General features: G+C 37.5%; 1 protein-coding gene and 1 pseudogene across 1 annotated transcript; one reads left to right on the top strand and one right to left on the bottom strand.

The window, feature by feature from the left end:
* Positions 1–204: 204 nt before the first annotated feature.
* On the bottom strand, positions 205–902 carry LOC129270476 (uncharacterized; annotated as a pseudogene).
* Positions 903–15227: 14325 nt separating this feature from the next.
* LOC129270475 (uncharacterized) lies at positions 15228–23735 on the top strand. Its single transcript, XM_064105801.1, has 10 exons — positions 15228–15365; positions 15906–16002; positions 17367–17516; positions 18210–18341; positions 19285–19407; positions 19804–20007; positions 20939–21098; positions 21722–21861; positions 22399–22733; positions 23218–23735. Exons 1-10 carry the CDS (start codon positions 15267–15269, stop codon positions 23446–23448), a joined length of 1671 nt encoding a protein of 556 aa, XP_063961871.1. The 5' UTR covers positions 15228–15266; the 3' UTR covers positions 23449–23735.
* The last annotated feature ends 237 nt before the right edge of the window (positions 23736–23972 follow it).

Here is a 23972-nt window from a genome sequence, read left to right as displayed (position 1 = left end):
GTTGACTTGAACATAATTTGCCATATCCTTCATTTCCTCAAGAGTACAACAAATCTCAAAGCTTCCAACATTTTCCCTTGCAGTTTGCCTTGAGGCTGTGCACAATGTGTACAAGAATTTCGAACCACTTGCCTGCAGCCCACTCTTGGCACGGTCAAGCTTTTCATCTATCATTGAGTTGTAGAATGACAGTTTGTGCCTCCTCTACCAATTTCCTTTGTTCACTGACATCACTTTATCTTTCATAACTTCCCTCTCATGTTCCATTAAGTCCAGCATAAGAATGGAGGAAGCACGATTGTTTTCGTCCCCTACAGCCTCTACAAGAGGTCTTGTAATCAGGACAGAGTTCGGGTCCTTGGGCTCGTACACGGTAAACCTTTTCCCATGCAAAACCACTTTGCATTTAATGACGGCGAACAAAGCTCTGAATGAATTATCTGGCAGGATCCTGTCCCCCTTCTCCAATCACCCATGCCATCTGCTCCATCTTTCACCTTTGTCAGTATCAGGGGATCATCACCTTTTTCCAGTCCACATGACGCTAATCCGAGGGCAATTTCTTCATCCAATTCTTCGAGGGTCTTGGCCAAGGCATGAGAATACGGCCACTGTACCCCCTTGAAGTTCGGAACAGGAACTTCGAGTTCATTGTGCAGCTCCCCTCCTATCCGCAATGGTTCAAATTTGATGTTCCCGTACTCGGTGGAGTCGGACCACCTACCTCCTTTGACAGGTGTATGCTGTATTAGTTCAGCTCCCCCTTCAAGTCTAAAGTGCACACTCCGTGGCATGTACGTTTTCTCTGCCTCGTCCAGAACATGAGGTGGCCTCAATGCATCCTTCATCTGTGCGTGCTGCTCTCTGTACCGATTTTTTGACGTCATAGTGGTGACACGCATAGCAAGACATTGCTTGACAGTCATTTCCGTTGAAAGTTCATCATTCCATGATGCGATCATCTGCAAGGAATATAAAAATAAAATACATAAAATTAGAATAGCAAAGATATATAAAGATAAATTCATGGCTTTTACCCTACTTCCTTAATACAGTTTTTTTTTTTTTTTTTTACAGAATGACAGGGCTTTGTTTTCAATTTTTTCACACTCCAAATTTCTTCCAAAACATATATTGAGCTTTACATAAGAATTTGAATTAATGAATACTTTTAAATATAGAATAAATTTGAATGCAAGACAGTATACTTTTTCTTGAATGGACAGCCAAGTGATAAAAATTGTGCTATATTATGATATAGCAGACCTGCCAATTAGTACGTTGTAGGCGTATTTAGTACGTTTTTGCAACCAAAATACGGCAGTACGTTTTTTCTTTAAAAAACACGTCATTTTGTCATTTAAATCGGAGAGTCAACGCAGTCAGTACAGTACCTTCCTTCCCTTTCTATCAGAAGAATCCTGAACTAACGGTATTTTATCCTCTGAAGCTGCTCAACTTCAAGATCAAGCAAATGCTGATGCTGTTCATCAAATTGTTTTGGTAGTCCTAATGAGCACTTGTTAAATCGTCGATCGAGTCTGAAGTATGGTGTGCTTTAGAAAATGAATTATAACCTTATGGGATGCTTTTAAAGATGAATTATCCCTAATCACACACTGATAATTATTTCAAAAAATATCCTGAAATTAGCAAATGGGATGCAAGTGATATTTTTCTTTCATTCTTTATAATTTAATGATTGGAAATTTATATTGATCTGAATTATTCTAATCTATTTTTGGAATCCCTAAATATCCTTAGAAAAAATGGAGAAAATCACGCCCCCCCCCCATAGAAAGATTTTTTCACATATTCACCAAATAATAAATATATATGCATGAAATCCTTAGCTCCCTTGCTTTCCAATTTTTTTGAAAAAAAATTATGTATCATACCCTCCCTGCAAAAATAAAGTCTGCGTACGGCCATGCCAACATGCCTGACACATAACCTTCACTCATAATCAGACACCCGGCCTGTGTGATATTGTTCCAGAGAGACGTGTAGTCTTCCAATCTTGGAAGCTACATTGAAGATACCATAGCCTCCAAGCAGGCTTTTGCATCGTGGTGGTTGGCTTCCTCATGGTTGACAAGAAATGCTACCCTATTCTTGACGGCAATGGAATTAAACCAATGCTAGTCCTTGTTCTTCTTGTCCACCCTCATCCTCCGTACTCTCTTTATGCCTTCCACGTTGGTGCTATGTCTCTACTGTTGAGATGAAGGGTCCATCGATCAACTGAGGTGAAGGGTAAAAATTGTCCATGTATACATGGCGCCCACTTCCAGCATATGGCCGAGTCAGGTCCTTGACAACCATGGTGCTCAAACCGTCTCCTCTCCCTTCCTCCTTGCCGGTGTACACACTCCAATCTAGGCAGAAACCGTTGGACAAGTCGGTTATTACCCAAAACTTTACACCAAAGATCTTTGGCTTCATTGGCATGTATTGTCTGAAGAGAACCTCCCTTTGAATGGTGCCAAGCTCTCATCCAGGCTGAATCTTGAAGAGGGGATCATATCCAGGTTGACCACGGGGTATCCTCGGCTTGTTTTCAACCAGATGCTGCAAGGAGTTGAGGAGTGGGTACCTGAAAAGACAAACATAGAACACCCAATTTTAGTATAAAAAAAGGGTTATTTCTTGACTCTACAATACATTACATGACTCTTCACCTTACTTATCAATTCTTCTGCCTGAGAAATATTGCAGGGTTGGCTCATTTAGTTCCTTCTTTTTTATCCAAAGCTTTAGGTCACGTGAAAACGTAACAAACTCTGTAATAAAACTCAACAGAGGGTACTAGGTAGAATCTCCTTGATTAATAGAGTTACTGTTGAAGGAGGCTCTGGAGGTTGCCCTCCTCCCGTTATACGAGAGTGCCTCTGCCACTCGCTATATTCCTTTTTGGCTTGGCCCCTAGCTGTTTCCATTTATTCTTGATTTGAGCTGTTGTCCACTTATTCCCAAATTTTGATGTAATGGAAGAGCAAACCTCATCCCCTGCGAGATTTTTTTTCTATTGTAAGAGCATCATTTGCTCTGTTCACTAATATGTGGACTCTATCATGCACTAGCTCCAAAAGAAAGGACCGCTTACTGTGGTGCCTATTGCCAGATCTGTTTTTGCCAGACTCTATTACAAGCAGACTATCATATCACTACTGAGCATGCCCAGTACAGTGTTAATGATAGTATGCTAGCTTCTGTTCATAATTTATACCTGGGATATAAAACACATGAGTTAACTATACCCGGTATAACTTCAGTCCACCTTTGTGAATTCAGGTCTATTTTTCTAGAAAAACATCAACTTATCACACATGCAACACTCGACTGATCAATGTCATTCATAATTTCAATACAAATCTTAACATAACATGTCAATATCATTATAATATATTTTAAAGAAACATTTGGCTTGCTGATTACGTTCATTCTATCATACCTGTCATGATGAAGGGCTTGAATTTGGGATCGCTCCAGTTTCCATGACCCGCTCGAACATAGATTTAAGTTTCAATAGGCTCAAAGGAAATCAGAGGTGATGCTGCTCAGGAGTCATGGCCAGTGCAGCTGGTGTACCTGCTGCAGGCAGGTCCGGAAGTGCCTTCCCCTGTGCCGTGGAGTGGAGGTGAGCCTTGGGCTTTCATCTAGTAATAGCCCCTCTCGCGGTGCAGTCTTTGTCTATGTGGCGGAAGTCTACTTTGTTTTGCTCCCTTCAGTGGCTTTATTTTGTTAGCCTTTTTCATGTAGCTCCCAGAGCTTAGCATATCTGAGGCATGCCCCACTCATCATTCTTATTGCAACACTCTCAAAATAAAAATATCAATCTTCCATTCTCTAGTATGCTCTATTTTTCAATATAAAATAAATCTGTAATGCTCTCCTCTAAGATAAACTAATACTAAGAAGTGTGAACACAGAATAACTGATATCTGAACAAGATGAAATCCAGGTCAGCACATTTATGTAGGAAAGTTTATTGTACATGGACATTTGGGTTTGCTTTTGTTTGACATCTGTTCAGTTCAACTTGGTAGGTATTTCAGTTAGCTTTTCAATAGATACTTGTGTTCTTATTCATGGCATCTGTCGTTTCCTTCCTACTTCTCTAGTCATCTTCATTCCTTTCCTATAAGGATGTGCTCATTCGATCCATCCTCACATCTAGTTCTTTTGTTGAACATTCTTCATTACATAATCACCCTGGTCATTTACTCTTTCCTCCTCATCCTAGATCTTTCTCATTGGTTTATCTTGTCAATTGGGTTACTGCATTTTAGTTGGTTCTCTAAGTTCATTGGTTTGCTTTGGGTTAATTGGAATACTGTTATGTTTCCATGGTTACTGTTTTGAAGTGGGCTAGGAAGGCCAAGTGTATAAGAAGAGACAGATAAAAAATTTAAAAAAACACTTATAGATTCAGACACAGATCAAGATCTTTGTTTACTTCATTCATCGTCTGTTATGTTCCTGTTGTTTTGCTGAATGACCATTTCAAATTTTCCACATTTCTAATATTCTGACATCCTCTGAGCATTGTGTCTATCAAGACTCATTAGTTAGCCTTGTGGTCAGACCCTCTTATTTTTCCTTGAATATCTTGAGAGGAGACTGCTTGAATTAAAATTTAATTTCATTCATTGAACAGGCATAACTGGAGATTGATTGATTGTTTTGGTAGCATGTTTCATATCCTAATTAGATAATAAATATAATGCTATTCATGTTGCTGTATCATTGCTACAATAAACCATGTAGATTCTGGTCTGACCAATGTCACATGAGGTGCTCACTTTTTGTTGTTGAGTGGGTTGAAATTGCAAATAATTTCATACAAAGCAATAGTGCATCATTTGTACATGATTCTACTACTTGTTGCTGTGTTTTCTTATTGCCATATTGCTGTAATAATTTTGATGTGCTTCAGTTTAAAAATCATCTTTGCATTTTTGTATGATTCTTTTAAATGACATACAGTGGTACTTTTTGCTTTAGAATATATGTATGGATATTGTATGTATGGGTATTTTCTTGACCAGTTGACTCTATCCAAGGTGTTGAATAGTACTCAGGGTGCTACATAAGCACTTGCCCGATTGCCCAGGGCAAGTAAAAGTTAGAGTCAGGCAAGTGTTTTGAAGAAAAGGCCAAAACTACTTGCCCGAATTGGGCAAGCAAAATTCTCACAGTAGAATAATCAAAATTAGGGTCGATATGATAAATTGACCCTAATTTTTATCATGGCAGGCATGATAAAATCACTTTGGAAAAAAGAAATGCAATAACGAAGTAGATCAGTTCATGTCAAAGAGAGAAAAAGTTCAATGGTTTATAAAACCGCAAAATTGTCTTTTGGAGAGGTAAAACTTTTTGTCAATGTTTTTTTCGGGCAAGTGAAATCGATTTTAGGGCAAGTATATTCCAACTATTTAAAATTTGTGCTTCTAAAAAGTTATGTAGCACCCTGGTACTAATAACTTATACTGTGAATAAGAATGATACAATTAAGTAAAGTCTTGTCTAATCCATTCGCTAATGGTGCGAGGGTGACCAGGGTCCCGTAACACAAAGGTTAGCGATTGATTTTCATGATTGATTGTACATTGTAGTCAATGCAATCAATCGTAGAAAAAATGTTCTACAATCATAGCTGTTAAGTTTTGTGTTAGTGGCCCCAGATTTGGACATTTGAAATACTGGTCAGATCAGTGAGTAATGTGCTAAAATTTTCAAAGGTATGCAAAATTTCTTTTTAGAAATAGGGTTCTGAGCGAGCGAAGTGAGCAAGCACAAATTTTGACCTCCGTAATTACAAAATAGAACAAATTTGGCTTAATTTTCAGAAAACAATATCATATTTCACCCTTTTTACTTTTGATTCCTAATTTCCTATATGCATTTGAGAAAAATTGTAATGCTTAATTATTCTTGTATAGATAAGTATGGTACTGTTCCTTGAAATCCGGGACGTCTGGTCACCCTGGATGCTTTGTACATTGCTGAAGGCAGAGAGAGAGAGAGAGAGAGAAATGCTTTTCCATTTTGTTAATAACTGAAATACTCTTATTACCTGAATTATGCAAAGTACAAACATGTTAATTTCTCCAAACAAAAGTAAGGGGGGGTCATTTGAACTGAAATCATTATCTCTCCCTCTTTTGCTCTTCTCATTCTAACGTATATTATGATCACCATCATGTCACCTTTTTTTTCTACTTCTTAATTGCAATCCTCTTATGGCATATATCATACCGGTATGTCACAAAATTCATGTAATATTTGTAATATCTGTAATTTATTGTTTATTTATGCTTTTTTTTTCTTATTTTTGTTGCAAGAGTCTGCATTTTCCTTTTTTTTTTCCTTCCCATTCTTTCTTTTATCCTTGCTACATCCCTCTCTCTTTTCTCACCTTTTCACATTCTTAATGCTTGCCATGTTTGTTCCTCTTTCATGCTCCTCACCTGCTTGCCTGTCCATTTTTTTTTAAAGAATTAAACCTGTTTCATTGGTTGGATAATGGTCACTGCATGTTATATATTTATTTTATATGTTATATTTTATGCCTTTGATTGTGAACTCACATTGTTTTTATTAAGACTTTTTGACAAATATTTTTTTAATAAAACCGAATTGAAATGAAATTGTATAAATGATATTATTATTAACTAATTTTGATAAACTGGGCACTGCCTCATGATGGATGTTACCAATATGAAGGTGTATAAACTTTGTGCAATTATTTTGTGGTAATAAGGCTATCGGCATATTAAAAAATGTACATTTCATGTGTGATGTTATTCGAATATAAATAGTCACATAGAAGGAAAGATGCAAGTCAAACACCATAATTGTGGTCTTAAACTCTGTTGATATTTTTGACATGTATTTATGACAAATCTCTTTATTCTCTTTTTTCATTTCTAGAGTGTAGCAAATAAGAATAATTATCTTATTCATTGAAAACGATGGGCTAAATCTGTCATTTCTTCTGATTGACATGCTTATGTTTCACTGATTGATGTGGGTCTGAATTGATTTCAATAACAATATAGGAAATATGTTGATATTAATACATGGCATGTATGTATTCCTTAATTCTAATTTTATAATATATATATTGAATATAAATGTTTAACAGAGTACATGTATGTATTTGTAATTGGTTATTTCAAAGATGGACAATAGTTATGTTGGCATAGACATTTAATAAAAAGACAAAGTACTCAGTATTATGTTATTTTCTTGTTTGTGATCTTGTAAACTTTCTTTTACTGGTCTGTAAGATGCAGATTTTTATAGTCACTCTCAGACTATAGAAACCGCTTTTCCGCCAGCCACGGCGGTGGCAGTGGCAGCGTCGTCAACATTAAATTCGTAGCCTAGGGTTAAGTTTCTGAAATGTCATAACTTAGAAAGGGTGAATTATCGGATGGTCTAATACCACTTGGTCTACTTATCAGTTCATCCAACTTCACATGGTATAAACCCATTTCGTCTACAACCAGTTCGTCTAATATCCAAATCGTTTAATTCCCACTTGGTCTAATTTTCATTTTGTCTAATTGTCATATGGTCTAATTTCCACTTAATTTCAATGAGGAGACTGATGACAACATTCACTCACTATTTCTTTTGTATTTTATTATATGAATAACAGAAATAGGGAATATTCTATTTTTCTCATTGTAAAGTGAACAACGATTAATTCCTCCCTGAACATGTGGAATGAGCATTGTTTAATACTATGATTCAGTCAAGTTGGTCCTTAATGTCAAATCCAAAAACAAATTAAATATTGTATAATTCAAACAATATAAAAACAAAAGAAATAATTAGTGAGGGACATCATCGACTGTTTCCTTTGAGTTGGGCATAATTATCACTGTGTTGTGAAAAATAAACATTTTAATATGTCATAACTTTCTTATTTTGATGAAATTTTCAGCATTATGCTTGTTTGATTTTTCTCTATTTATTCCAATCAACATTTTTCTGGGGTGGACTTGACCTTTAAAAATCCCCATATTTTCAAAATTTGGGGATGGAAATATATGTCACTCCATACTGTACTCCACTATCGAGGGACGCAAGATGTGAAGATTCGAAGCCGGTGCGCGGAAAATAACTTTAAAAATTTCACCAGAAAATTGAAAACAAGTTACCAAACTTTACAAATTAGACCAAGTGGCATGCAGACGAAATGAATGTTAGACTATCTGGAAATTAAACAAAGTGAAAATTAGACCAAGTGGATATTATCCGAAATGGACACTAGACCAACTGAATAATGGACCAAGTGACGATTAGACCAACTGCACATTAGACCAACTGCAATATAGACCAAATGAATAATGGACCAAGTGACGATTAGCCCAACTGGGCATTAGACCAATTGGCTATTAGACCAAGTGGTCATTAGACAAATTGGCTATTAGACCAATTGGCTATTAGACCAAAAGAGAATTGGACTAAGTGGGTTTAGCCTGAATGTTGTTAGCCCATCTGATGATTAGACCAAGTGATATTAGACCAACCGTCCGTAAACACCTAGAAAGTATGTAGACCTAGTTTATGAAACGTGGTATTTCTTAACATTCTGTCTGAGTTTGAGGTCACATTCCCAAGGTCAAAGGTAATTTAAGGCCAATGAAGTTCGATTATTTTGGGGAATCACAACAAAATCTTAACCTTTTGGACATAAGAGTAGTCAAGCTTCAGTGAACATCCTACATAAGTTTAGTCACATGACCAAGATTAATGAGCTTTGGCTTTGTTGGAGGTATTTGTTGAATTTCCACAACTTTGAAAGTTTATGGATCTAGTTCATGAAATGTGGACATAAGGGCAATCAAGTATCACTGATTGTCTTACACAAGTCTTCGGTCACATGATCAAGGTCAAGTGCCAATTAGGGTCAATGAACATTATTTTATTATGATAATCTAAAGTCGTTTTCAAAGTCAACTCAGCTGCTATTGAATTGTGTAATGCAGGCGAGTCTGCCAGAGGCGCTCCACTTGTTTTTCATCTGCCCCCCCTCTCTCATTGTCTGTACATTTCTGTCTGTGTCATTGTACCTGTATCTTGCTTTTTCCTCTCCTTTCCCTCTCTCTCCTCCCCCCCCCCCCTCTCCCTCGACTTGTTCCTTGTCTCTTCTCTCTTGCTCACTATTACTCTCACATTGACCCCAACATCAGTTTTTATTATTTTGTCCTCTCTTCCTTCCTAGGCCCTTTCACACCGTTCCGTGCAGGCCCTGCATGTGACTTGAATAGACTAACCACTTGAGCTACCTGCAGGTCCCACGCAAGTTATTGCACGCAGATAATTTTTGAACATGCTCAAGTTGCGTGTGCAATCACCTGCAATGCTTGCACGGAGCGATGTGACACACCTAACCCTCCTTGTTAGATTCATCCAGGGTGGCGTCACAGGGGTGGAGCAGGGTGGATGACCCCACCCCTTTATGATTTTTCTAGTAATGAAAGAAAAACTGAAGAGTGAAGAAGAGGGAATACAAGGGGAAGAAGGGAATTAAAAGTAAATGCGTGCATGGGCTGTGGAATTCTACAATAACTGTATAATTTGATTGAGAAAAAATGTGATGTCATGCACCTTTTGATCATTTTGCCCCCCCCCCCCCCACCCTATCTGATGTCGCCCTGGGATTCATCGTCCAGGTGGGCAATTTAGCCCCTGAAGCCGAAGGGATTGATTACTGATTCAATGTCTAAGATCACTGTATTTATTTTTTATCAAATACTAATAAGGATGCGTATGACTAAGGATTTTTAAAAGGGAAAAGTTGAGACGTGACATCAGCTCACTGCATACTCGTGGCAATATCATATAACATACATCTGTTTAACTAACATGACTAAAACAATAAAGCAAAACTTCAATTCTTTATCTTCCATCCATTTTTAGTATAAAAATTGTATTGGTCAGATTACATTCATTTGAAACCATAATATTTTTACTAGGCTTTCAAACTCAATAAACAGAAACAGCTTGAAGCGCCCCTGAAGAGAGAGAGACATTTATTATTGTTTTTTGGGGGCTTTTAAATTTCACAAAAATATATCATTAAAAATTTAAGATTTTAAATTTGAAGAAGGGCGTCCCCCGGAAAAAAATAGGAGGCATGATCCCGTTTGTCCGTAGGATATGTGCCTATGTTTCTATCACTATGCAAAACGTAATTAAAACGAGTTTTACAAAAATTACTTCATTACGACGAGAAGGGTTTGTCGATGTTCTACGTTCATATCTCATTAAGATTGTGAAAGGGAATTTGATGAAGGATAATCACGGGATTGGGTCATTTCTTTATTTTAAGCATTTAGGTTGGTGAATTTTATGCGTGGATTGATAAAGCGACGTAGCTGCTGAAGCCGTCAAAACTCATCCGTTTTTGTCTCGCCTGCATAGCAGAGCGAGACTATAGGCGCCGCTTTTCCGACGGCGGCGGCGTCGTCTTCGTCGTCAACACCAAATCTTAACCGAAGGTTAAGTTTTGAAATGTCTTAACTTAGAAAGTGTATGGGCCTAGTTCATGAAATTTGGACATAATGGTTATCAAGTATTACTGAACATCCTGCCAGAGTTTGATGTCATATGACAAAGGTCATATAGGGTCAATGAACTTAGATTATGTTGGAGGAATCAACATCAAAATCTTAACCGAAGGTTAAGTTTTTGAAATGTTATCATAACCTTAGAAATTATATGGGCCTAGTTCATGAAACTTGGGCATAATAGTAATTACGTATTATTGAACACCCTACCTGAGTCTTAAGTCACATGATTGAGGTCAAAGGTCATTTAGGGTCAATGAACTTTGGCCATGTTGGGGATATTTGTTGATTCCCATCATAACTTTGAAAGTGTATGGATCAAGTTCAAGGAACTTGGGACATAAGAGTAATCAAATATCACTGAACATCCTGTGTGAATTTCAGGTCACATGACCGAGGTCAAATGTCATTAACATGATTAAGGTCAATGAACTTTGGCCAAGTTGGGAGTATTTGTTGAATTACCATCATAACGTTCAAAGTTTATGGATATGATTCATAAAACTTGGACATAAGAGTAATCAAGTATCACTGAACATCTCGTGCGAGTTTCAGGTCACATGACCAAGGTCAAATGTCATTAAGGTCAATGAACTTTGGCCATGTTAGAAGTAATTATTAAATTGCTGTCATAACTTTCAAAGTTTGTGGACATAAATATAGTTTATGAATTATTATTATTATCATTATTTATTTGACCAATATAAAAAAAGAACATATACATTACATTAGAATAACATTTACAGTACATTAACATGCAAAGAAATGCGGGAACGGCATGTGGGTCAGGGGGCACAAAAGCGAAATACATCACTGTTGCCCGAAGGCATGAGCCCCCACACATGCCGCTCCCAAGACATAAATAAAATATATACTCTTACACAAAATATTGCACGTTAAAAAAGGGAATATACTGAAAAGGGTGCCAAAATAATTAATTAGAAAGTCTTGAGAAGCAATAGAAAAAAATACCACTGCAAAATTGGATATAACATAGTAAAAAATTAACACCTCGGTGCTGAACAGTAAAGAAAGGGGCATTTTAAATAAACTTGCAATAGAAATTAGGAATTCAAATATATAAGATTAAGCAGATCTGGGGTAACTGGAGTTCGGAAAAAAATAGGGGGGGGGTAGAAATCCAAAGTAGGATGGAATGGGGAAAAAAACATGATAACACAATAAAACTCATCAGGATAGGAAATGGGGATAAGATACAGCTTTGGATTAACGAATCGAGGAGATAAAGAGGAAGGATAAGAGTATCCCTGTACAAGTCTTAAAATAATTAAGGTAATTTACAAGATAAAATACAAGATAAAATCTAGAGAAAAAGCATGCATTAAGTGCATATTGTATAATTGCATAATTTTGATTGGAGAGAAAGAGATAATTTATACAAAGTAAGAAGGAGAGAAAAGAGAGAGAGAGAGAAAGAGAGGCAGAGATAATGAAAAGGAAATGTCTCCAAGGCAGAACCAGAATCATTGTATTAAGCAGAAAAAGTAGAAAAGCATAATAGTCCTAATCAGGAAATAGAATTGCTTGCTTTACAGACCTGATGAAAGTAGAAGGAGAAAGAACAGCAACATCCTTGATGTCGTTGGGTAGTGTATCCCACAGTCGAGGTAGTCTTCTGGAGGGGGTGCAGAAAAGGGATTGTGTCCTAGAAGAAAGATGTCGAAAGGAAAGAACTTCCATATGACGTGGGTTAATGAGTATGTTTTCAAGAAGAGATTCACAGTCACATAAACCTGATAGGCACTGTCCCTACGAGATGTGAGTGATGACCAGTTAAGTGCCAGAAGTCTTTCATCGTACGGCATTTCGCCTCGCCTCTGCTTGAGAGCCAAGCGGGTTGCCGCACGCTAAATCTTTTCAATTTTCTAGATTGAGTTAAGGTCGTCGGGTGCCAGGCAGGAATGCCATATTCGAGGATTGGTAAGATGAGAGCTTTATACAATGCAAAAATGGCATTGGTAGAAGCACCACGTGCAACAACACGGATAAAACCAAGCAGACGGTTCGACCTAGAGACAATTGATTCAATATGTGGGTTCCATGATAGGTCTGAACTAATTGTAATACCCAAGTACAAGAATGAAGATACGGATGCTATGCATGCGTTTCCTAAATAGTAATGAGGAGTTTGGATTCTTTTCTTCCTGGTCACATGCATAACTTTAGTCTTCTGTGCATTAAAGGACATACCATTACTGGCAGTCCACTGTATCAAACTATCTAAGTCATTTTGGACTATGATTTCGTCAGCATCAGAAGAAATAACACGGAATAAAAGAAGGTCATCTGCAAAGAGAATTGTGGACATAGGGGTAATCAAGTATCACTGACAAGTCTTAGGTCACATGATCAAGGTCAAATGTCATTTAGGGTCAATGAACGTAGTATTGTGTCATCATATGAATGGTATTTTTTTTAAATTTATATTTTATAGTTGTTTTCAAAGTCAGCACTGCTGCTATATTGAGTGGCGTATTATAATGTAGGTGAGACTGCCAGAGGCGCTCCATTAGTATTCTTCATCTTGGTTCATGATGTAAAATAAGTGAGGAACATACAATAGAAAGAGTGCTTATAAGTGAAATAACCATGTAATCTTGAAAATAGCCCATTTTGAGGTCAATCTTTCACCCAAAAAATCAACTCGCGCTTCGTGTTCGCATTATGGATCTAGTACAGGTAGGTAGTACCTAGTTTTGTTGTAGAAATAAACTTGCTATAGCATACACTTAAATATTGAGACTTTAGGACTACCCCCCCCCCCATCCCCCCGTGGAGTGCAGATGTGGGGCTTAAGGGTCATGGACCACCCAAAAAAGTTAAACGACAAAGAAAGGATAAAAGAAAGAAAAGTAATAGAAACACGGTGAGATATATGTTTTTGAAATATCATGTCAAAATTATGCTCATCTCAAAATTAGATTTGTTTTTGCTTTCTCGTTTCGCTTACACACAGCTTTTAATGAACTTTGCCCTGTATGTCATATTCGTTACATCAATGACCCACCACCCTCTTAAACTTAAAGAATAATGAATAAAAGTCCTCACAGAGAACAAAATTTGTGTCAGTCACCCCCCCCCCCCCCCCCACCATGAACAGGGGCCGCGGAACGGTTTTCAAAGTGGGGGGGCTGACCATGCAAAAAAATCACAATCAGAATGGTCATTTTTACGTTTTTGTACATAGTTTTGGAAATAAGTGGGGGGGGGGCTGAAACCCCCCAGCCACCCCCCCCCCCGCTTCTGCGGCCCCTGATGAACACCGATCGATATCCATTGGTGAAAATAATGAAAAGTATCATATTAATCCCGTACACACACCGGTGATAGATGAGTGACACACACACACACACAATCCACATCATCGTTTGCGCAAAATGGCGTAACAATGCAATCTGCGCAATGATCAGATGTCTGTATTGTGACGCAACAAACGCGTTGAAGAAAATGCTTGGTTACTACACCCACAATCACGGCTACGCCAACACAGCTATCAGTCTCATTACACCAAGAAAAGTCTTATAACAAAAATCAAAATCAAGGTTTTTTTTACATAATGTTTATAGTTTAAAGTGCATTCATTTTTAAAACAGATTAAAAAAAAACATGAGTAATGAAGAAAAACGTAAAAATAAGAAAGAAAATGAGATGGAACCCCGCGGGAATGATCAAGTTCTGTATACCGATGAGGTGCCGAGTTTAACCAAGAAAGGAAACATATATTTACCGAATAAGAAAGTGTCGCCCCTAGATACACTGGGATTAGATCTCGTGATGGGAGAGACTATTGGGAGAGGACAATACTTTAAGGTAAGAAATTATTACCATGCGCCCAAGAAAAGCAAACTGGGAATTATCGATATTGTATCATAAATAAATGAAACTAATTTCCTTTTAGGCATCACCACCACCATCGTCATCACTATCATCATCTACATGTACATCGCCATCATCATCACCAAAATCATCATCACCACCACTTTCATCATCACAGTCAGTATCATCGACATCACCGTCAACATATCCATCATCATCACCGTCACCGTCACAACCACCATCATCGTCATCATCACCGCCACCATCATCATCACCACCACCACCATCATCATCATTATCACCATCATCATCACTATCATCATCATCGCCATCATTATCATTATCATCACTATCAGTATCACTATCATCATCACCACCATCATCATCACCACCATCATCATCACCACCATCATCACCATCATCACCACCACCATCATCACCATCATCATCACCACCATCATCTTGTTCAGAGGTTAAATGTAGGCATATCGCCTTTCTGACTATCCAACAGGGCGACTGAGATTATTCTTATCAAAGCATATCAAAATAAAAATTTCTAAACCTATAAAATATAGGCCTACGTTAAATATTCCACCATGTCAAGGATAATCTTGCATTAAATATTGGCATCAATCAACTGGAGAAATACGCTTTCGTCTTTGCAGTAACTACTAACATCTCGTTTCAGTTTGGGACATTTCGCTAATTGAAGAATGAAAATACGCATAGCAAATTGTAGAGATACATGAAACAATGAAAAAATAATGTAATTAGATATTTTTCTCTTTAATGAAGGTGAAGAAAGTTTACAGTAAGAAGCGGAACTGTGACTATGCCATGAAGATCTTCTGTAAATTGAAAGCTCCCGACATCGTCAAGAAACAATTCTTCCCGCGCGAGATTCTCATCCTCAAGAAACTTTGTCATGATCATGTGGTGAGTGATGTAATAATGGTACCATGCTTTGCTCAATATTGATAATCAATGATAATGATTCATAATGATGAAGCACTTTTTACACACCGAAAATCATATTAGACTGCCATGAACAACAATGAAAATGTAAGAAACACTCATCAAAACATCACTAACACAATCCTGCTTTTTTTATCCTGGTCGTTCTTCTGGCCTTGTTACACGCATTCAAAATCCTTTACTGTATTGAAAAAAAAATCCTTACCATGTAAATGTATATATTTTTTATTTGCATAATGTTTGTTGTTGTACTTCACATACTAGAAAAGTGAGTTAACTTAAAATAGTCGGGCAAGCTTTGTCATATGAGAATGTACAAAGATCCGAAGACGACAACACTAACAAAAATCGGTATGTTTGTATTTTATTCATTATTCCTCAATTGAAGTTTCTTTCTCCCCCGATTAACTTGCTCTTTTCCTTTCAACAATTATATTTCTGCCCCCCCCCCCCTCTCTCTCTCTACTCCTCTCATTTCTTTCTTTTCTTCTCTGAGTTCAGTTAGGTGTGATTGAGGTACTACTAACCAATCGTAAAGGCTTCATCCTCATGGATTACATGCCTAATGGCGATCTTCGTTCATATATCAACAAACAAGGTTAAGATAATCTCTTTTGATATTTATACGAATTTATATTGCATTTATACTCTTATTGCGTTATTTTTTATTACGAACTGAAATGGACGAATGAAAATACAATGCAAAACAAATTTATCCTTGATGGGAACAAACCGTATATCCCTCTTTCGTTCAGGATACATGCAGGTATAAATCATCCTCACGTAATGTTCAATAGTGTATCACGCGTGGAATTCCAGTTACATAATATACCAAGTTTTATTCTTTGGCAGTTGGTTTCTTTACAGTGTGGGATACGTTCCTGTGAACTCGGTAAAGCAGTAATGCTTTTTAAAATGGAATCTCATTTCTACGAGCACCCTTTGTTTAAAAAGTATGGATGAAATGTGAATACACATGTAGAGAGTTTTTGCTCTACGACGTACGAAGACATAGAAAACGTATTGTCAAATGCCCTTCATGACAAGGAAAAAATAACCAAGAAGTTGTTGAAAATTAATGAATCAAAACAGCGGTTTCGTTTTGGACTCTGGAGAAACGAAACATTTGCACTTTTTTTCGTCAGCTCCGAAGCTTATAACGTAACTGCTGTTCCGGTTCACCAATTTTCGACAGAGGCTTCCAAGCTGTTCATTGTCATTATTTGACGAACACTTTCACACATTTACTGTGTTCTTAAACAATCCGTACGTCGCGGAGCGAACAAATCCCTCATAATTTTTTGACGATAAGTATAGCATTCTGATTATTTCAATATAGACGAAATAGAATGGGAGGGGATGGGGCTTCAAAAGAAGTACATTCAATGGGTTATACAATGAGGAACGTGCGCAGCTATATGTAATCTGACTGGATAGCTTCTTGCAAGCCCAAGTATGCACTGATATCGCAATGCACCTGGCTTATTGCATAACCCTTCAATTCCTGTTCTTCTTTGGAAGCCTTCCAATTATGGCCGCCATAAGCTGTACAGTGCCTTTTCACACGTGAATCTTGAATAATCATTGTAATAATGATTGCGATTGTGACTGTGATTAGCTTTCGTTATTCTAATCATGTTCAAGTTCAAGTTTGGTTTCACACGTGCTAAATATTCGTCATGAGCATTATTTTCCATTGGAATCATCATTCAAATTACGACTTCTTTTCGTGTGAAAGGGCGGTTTGTCCGATTCGTCGATCTGTATTGACTCTCAACAAGCAAATAGCAGGAGACATGTTATTATAGTTCATTTTATTCCTGTATGTTACCTCGCGAGATAATCCAAACCAACACTACTTGACCAAAGTAGGACTATATGAGGCCTACTATTTGTGACGATATTAATTTTACTGATGATTTTAACTTCAAAGTTAATTCCTCTTGCCCCTCTTGCCCTCAGACCATGGTCATCTATCTGAACCTGAGGCTCGATTTCTGTATCATCAGCTGCAGTCGGCCATCACATATCTTCATTCTATCGACATCGTTCACCGTGACGTCAAGTGTGGCAACCTCCTACTCGACGAGGATTATCGATTGAAGTTATGCGGTAAGGTTCAGAAGCAGGATTTAAAAGGCAAATGAATTTGTATGAAAATGAGGTAGAAATATATATAAAGCATAAGCCGACGAGAATGCACGGTTTTATCCCCCTCCACGTAACCAGTAACTTTTTTTGCAATGTGGGTATCATGAGGCTTAAAGATAAAACAGAACGAAGAATAATCAACACGATCAAAAAATGAAATAAAGACAGGCTCTCCGTAACACAAAGGTTTGCGATGGATTGCAAATATGAAAGAACCGCACTGATTGGTTCCTGGTCAGTATTTTAAACCAAATGCGCAAGTAACATTGATATTGATTGGTCAGTTTATTTAGCGATTGATCGCTAATATTTGTGTTACGGAGCCGATCATCGACAGGAAAGCAAAGAAGAAAGAATCCAACATGTTCAATAGCTTTATCTTTCGTGTATAAAGTACACGTTCAAAACGTATTGGCTTTAACAACAAATCTTTTAATACATCCTGGTTAATTTAGTTTGTTTTGACAAAGATTATTTGGTCCTAAAATTATTCACAATCTGATTTGTAAGTTTGACCAATCATATACGTTTGTGAACGATAGCTATGAAAATATGAATAATTTTTCTGACAATATACAAAAACCTAAAGGAAATACCTCTGAGTAATAGAAGTGTTATATTTCGTTATTACTGAAGTATTCTTTCCTATTTCAGACTTTGGGTTTGCAATTACGTGTGCAGATGGAGAGAAGCTAACGGAAGCATGTGGGTCGATGGGATATGTAGCTCCAGAGATATTAGAAGGTGATCCGTATGAAGGAAAACCTACTGATTTATGGAGTATGGGTAAGAAAACACATTCAAAGTCATTCCTAGACCAGTAAGGTCCGAACAGTGTTCAAAATCGAATCGGAAAAGGGTTTTTGAACTGTTATGGGCATAGGCGTCAGAATAGGGGGTCAATTCGCCCCCCAAACAAAACATAAGGGTGGGGGACAAAATATAGGCCATGTCCCATCTCCAGATATTTAGAAGTCTATTCCGGTTAATTTATTTACTGACAAACATGCGCGTTATAATTTTCCTACATGTTAACAATGCTAATATGCTCCTTTTCGTGTTAGTATGAGGAATCTCAGTTCACACGGAACCTATTTATGATTACAAAAGAGTTTAAAATGTTCCGTTTTAAGTTCTTAACAAAAAAAATGTCAGTTCGCGCACCCGTTATTATTGAGATATGTATTCCCTTCGATGGATTCCTAGAAATAGTCGTTGAAATCTTTTTTTAATATATCAAGCATTTCAATCTAGGCTTGTGATCGTGCTCGCGTTAATTTTCTATAGTTAAATAAATTTTGTGTTCATGATTACAAAAAAGAGCTTAAATGTCAAGTCTTTAACCAAAAAAATCACACTTTCCGCTCACACAATCCATACTGTCATCCGTATGCCCTCTATAATTTTTTTACATGTCAAATAGTCCTTAAAAGTCGAAGTGACGCCCATGGTTTTGGTATCAAGTCTTTCAAAATTGGTCTGTTATTCATAGTCTTTATTATGTCATTTTGTTGATCTATCATTTCTTTCGTATACTTTACATCTTTTAACGATTTATTACAATTTCTATCAGTTTTATATGTTACTAAGTCACCCCGCAAAATTGATGACTTTTTCTTTATCATTATTATCATGAAAGTTTCTTTTAGTTTCTTTTTTACTGTCTCCATTTCGGTCTATCCTCATCTCATCTTGGATTCTTTCAATCTCAAATTCTTTATATAACCAGGTGTGACGTTGTATGCTATGATATGTGGACGTCTGCCGTACCACGAAGATTCTCTAGACATCCTTCTGGATTCTATCTACAACAGACAAGAGAAACTATGCTTCCCAAACTCTGTCTCAAAAGGCAAGTCAGAATTTGTACTAGACCAAGAGATGGGGGGGGGGGAGAAATAGAGGAGAAAATAGACGGGGGGGGGAGGGGAGGGGCTTTGAAAGATAATGATTATTGGAAATAATGTATAGGCGGACCGTCTACTGTTATTCACCTCCATGAGTATGATGTTTAAGTTCGAGGGAAAATTATTAATTGCCTTTAACAATGATTGAAGTTAGAAGTGGCCCACGAGAAAGGGAAATTGTATTATATTTTGCTAGTTTATGTCAGACCTATATCCATGGATTTCATGAAGTAACAAACTTGAAAATTGAATTTTAAAAATACTGAGAGATCTTATATATATATTTTTTTTGATATCTTAACAAATGTGTATCATTATTTCATTATTACGTCTCTCAACAGATTGTCGCGTCTTTGTTCATGCACTGCTCGTCCCCGATCCCCAAAGGAGAGCCAAACTGAGTGACCTTGGTAAAATGGAGTGGTTAGCACACCCAACCATCACAGCAAATACACTCATGACGTCAGCACCTACTATGACGTCACAATACAAAAGCGGAGTTGTTGGCGAAGGATGTGTACCTGCTTCATCGGGTGCATCCCTTGGTATGTTCACATCTAATATAGATGAAGGTTCAACACAAAATCACTAATGGGGCATTGCAAGACAGTCTAGTTATATAATAAGATACATTTTTCGCTCCATGACGCACAACTAATTCAAGAAAATAGAAAAGGTATTTTTAAATGCCCTTCATGACAATAAACAGCCAAGAAGTCTTTGTCGAAAATCGATGAATCAAAACAGCAGTTTCGTCCTGGACTCTGGACAACGACTGAGCTCCGAAACTGAGGAAGGATTTGCTGTTCCGGTTCACCAAGTTTCGACAAAGACATGCCAGCCATCATTTTGAAGGGCATTTTCAATATTACTGTGTTCTTGAATCTGTCGTGCATTGCAGAGTGAAGACTCCCTTATATTGAACGCAAAACAACTACAAATTGTTATTAATGAAGTCTTGCGCTTGGACTTGAGCTTGATTCGGAATGGAACGTAACTTTTTCTTTCCAACGCCCCATAATTTTACAAAGCATGGATTTATAACTAAACATGGGGGTGTGACTGTGTGTGTGGGGGGGGGGGGGCTAAAGTAATACACATGAGAAGTGCCACTTTGTGAACCCACCTTTGTTCGGTGGGTATTAACAAAGAACAGATTTAGTTTTTTCCAAAGAGAGAAAAGTTCCCCAGACATGAGACCATCTTGGACGTACTATAATGATTTGCACCGAAGATATCATTTCTGTTAGGGCATATATATTATTTGATCCAGCTGAAGTAAAGTGACCCCCCCCCCCAAAAAAAAAAAAAAAGAGGAAATAATCAGTTGACATGACTTTGTAAAATTTGGTAAACATCATTCGCTATGTCAAGCAATGCTCTTTTTGACGATTGGAATTCTGATAATAAAGCAACAATATATTTACATTCTGTCAGAACTATACTGTTCATCCATTGTCTTTTTTTTCTCTGCAGATGCGATGTTACAATCGTGCAGCAAGAAGGGTAGACATACCGTATCATTGGATACCAGTGTGGAGCATGGGTTTTCTGAATCACAAAAAGAGGCGGGAAAGAAGGCTGGAGGGAGTGCCGTCGTTACGGACGTGTTGAAAGCAGTGGCTATCAGACATGCGTAAGTATAATGGCTTGCAACTGAAATCATAGATTTGCTGGTCCAGGGCCCCGTTGCATAAAAGTAACCATTATGGTTAATTGGATGAAATCCTTGATTCTGATTGGCTGATGGTCATCCTTTCCTTAACCATGGTAGTTACCATTGGATGGCAAAGTTACCATAATAGTAACTTTTATGCAACGGGACCCAGTTTTGGGAAAGACCTATAAGGTTGTAATCGCATGAGGATGAGGGTGTCATAGGAGTGAGGCGAGGGGGAGGCTTTAAAATATTAAGGTTTGATTACGTTGGTCTTGGTTGATTTGTATATCATTACGTAATTATGGTCCCTACTTCTAGAAACCTTAAACATTGTGATGTTGTCAGCTTAAAAACAAACTTTCACTTTTTTCACGTCCTTACATTTCAGTTGTCTTTATGATCAATGTTCAGTCATGAACTCATGTAATATATAAATGTGTCTTATTCAGGGCTAAAAATGATAAATACATCCACTCTCCATCCCCCCCCCCTAAATGTTGGCGAAAACAATAAAATGCCCCCCCCCCAAAAAAAAAAACCATCCGTTGCCATTGCAGACGCCACTGCCACAAGTGATATTCTATCCTTTTTCAAATCAGAACGGGAGAGAGTCCAATGAGCGTCCATAAAAATCTGGACACGCCTATTGGCCACGGACCTCATAATTTTGCACCCGACACTATAGGATTAAAGGGACCCGCTGCACGCAGGATCAGTGTACAACTCAGTCAAACTAATAGTAAGATTATATCCAGTTTCAGTTTCGTTAAGTTTTTATTTCAAGTGATGGTTTTTCTCATTTCTCAACAATTTCTATAAGTATAGTCTAAAAAGATTATTGGATAAAAATATGCACGAAAAAAAAAACCCCAGACAATGTGTAGCCCGACGGAAGAGAGAAATGAGCAGGAGAGGGGCAAATGACATAATGGTGACGTCGTATTATTTTGAATTAAATTATAGGGTTCTTTTTTATTGAGTTTACGTGACCTTTACCATCTTTCTTTTTATATACACTCTTCTTTCTTTTTTCTTCACATTTTCTTCCCATCTGTCTCTCCTCTCTTCTTCACTCTTGTAAAATCTAAGGAACCCGATGTCCTTATAAAACCTGCCCTGATAGTAAGATTGTATTTTCGATTACGATTTTGTTGCTTATTATTTAATTACAATTTTGTCAGAATTCGCGAATTTTATTATAGTTGTTGGTCTACCTTAATAGAATTGAAAATGAAGATTTTTTTTATAATCATTTATCTACCAATCAATTTCACAGTCAATTTGAATCAAACTCACCTACAACATCACAACCCTCATCCGACGTCGGCGTTGAAAGCCAGCGTCACCAGAGTTCATACTGGCGGTGGCGTCGGCGGAGCGGCACGCCGTCAAAGCCTAGCTCCGCGTAAAGCATGCTGGCAGACCGAGAGCCGCACCGCCGGCGTTGCAGTATCGCGGAAGAACAGTCTACTGATGCAGACGGCGAATTCGACGCGGTTGTCCAATTTACGACGCGGTTCAATCGCTCTTCACAGTGGTAAACTACAACCGGGCGGTTCAACAATCAATCTATCATCAGTTGATTTGACTTCATATAATATTCGTGCTCAGGTTCGTCTATTGTCACCTTCCTTAAAAGAGCAAACATTGATAATGACAATAATCTCATAAGACTAATTTTTCTCCAAAATAATTAAGCACGGTTAATGAGATTAGAAATTGTGAAATTAAGGTTCTAGAAGAATGTTGTTCCTTGAAAGGGAATACTGTTATATTCCATTAAGTCACCTTAAAGTATGAAAATCACATTTTGACAAAATTACTAACGTTTACCCCTTTAGATCTTAAAGTAGGTACTTACAATTTAAGTATAAAAATTGTATGGCAAATCTGTGTTTCCAATTTGCATGTTAAAAAAACTTTTTTCATCCATTTTTACTGAAATAAGCAAATGAAATAAAATGGCATAAAGACTTTTTATCGTCAGTAGACCATAATATCTCCCGTAATATAAATACTCAAGTCATCTTTAATAGTGTGGATATAAAAGAAAACATTCTTCCCCAATCCGATCTTTTTTTTCTCATAAACACAGGAAAAGGATCGAGAGCATGAGCTACACGATCTCCAGTATTCTACCGGGTCAAAGATTGCTCATCTTGCCGGAGCAAAGCACCATCGGGAAGCCGAAACTACCCGAAGAAACTCGATCTTCACCGAAGACATGAAGGCTCGGCAGATGCCAAACGCGATGAAACCCGAAGAGCAAGAAATTGTGAATTCTTTCCGATCGCAGTGTGAGCACATGAAGCACCTCACTGCATAATATGACATTATACAGCAAACTATCACCACTGCACATTACCCCCCCCCCCCGGAAAAAAAAACACAAAATGGGAAGGGCTCGAAAATTTACTGCTCCTGTGACAGTCTTACTGAAGTGGGCTATAGGACAGAAGCAGATATTTATTCATTGATTAAATAATCAATGAGTTTTCCTATTGTACCAGTAAAATTCATACTTGACCATGAACATTTCATTCTTTTAGAATTTTTCATTTTGTAGCTTTTGGCCCATCACCAGTGACTAATAAAACTATTATTTGAAATGTGTCCGAGTGTGTTTTTTTTTAATTGTACATCCATGAAATTTAGCAACATCACACGACCACTCTTACTTCCATCTATGCAATATTCCACCCCCCCCCTCATATTTACATGTTAACGTTTATAATCTTTTCTCTTCTCCTTTTCAATATTTTTCTCACTGCCTCTCATTTGAGCCCCCCCCCCCCTCTTCCTCTCCCGTGGACACAAAAAAAATAATTCAGATTCCATCCGATTACAAAA

Source organism: Lytechinus pictus, chromosome 10 (assembly GCF_037042905.1).
Source record: "Lytechinus pictus isolate F3 Inbred chromosome 10, Lp3.0, whole genome shotgun sequence".
Classification (NCBI taxonomy): domain Eukaryota; kingdom Metazoa; phylum Echinodermata; class Echinoidea; order Temnopleuroida; family Toxopneustidae; genus Lytechinus; species Lytechinus pictus.
Note: the sequence above shows the minus strand (reverse complement) of the source record. Positions and strands in the feature narration are given on the sequence as shown.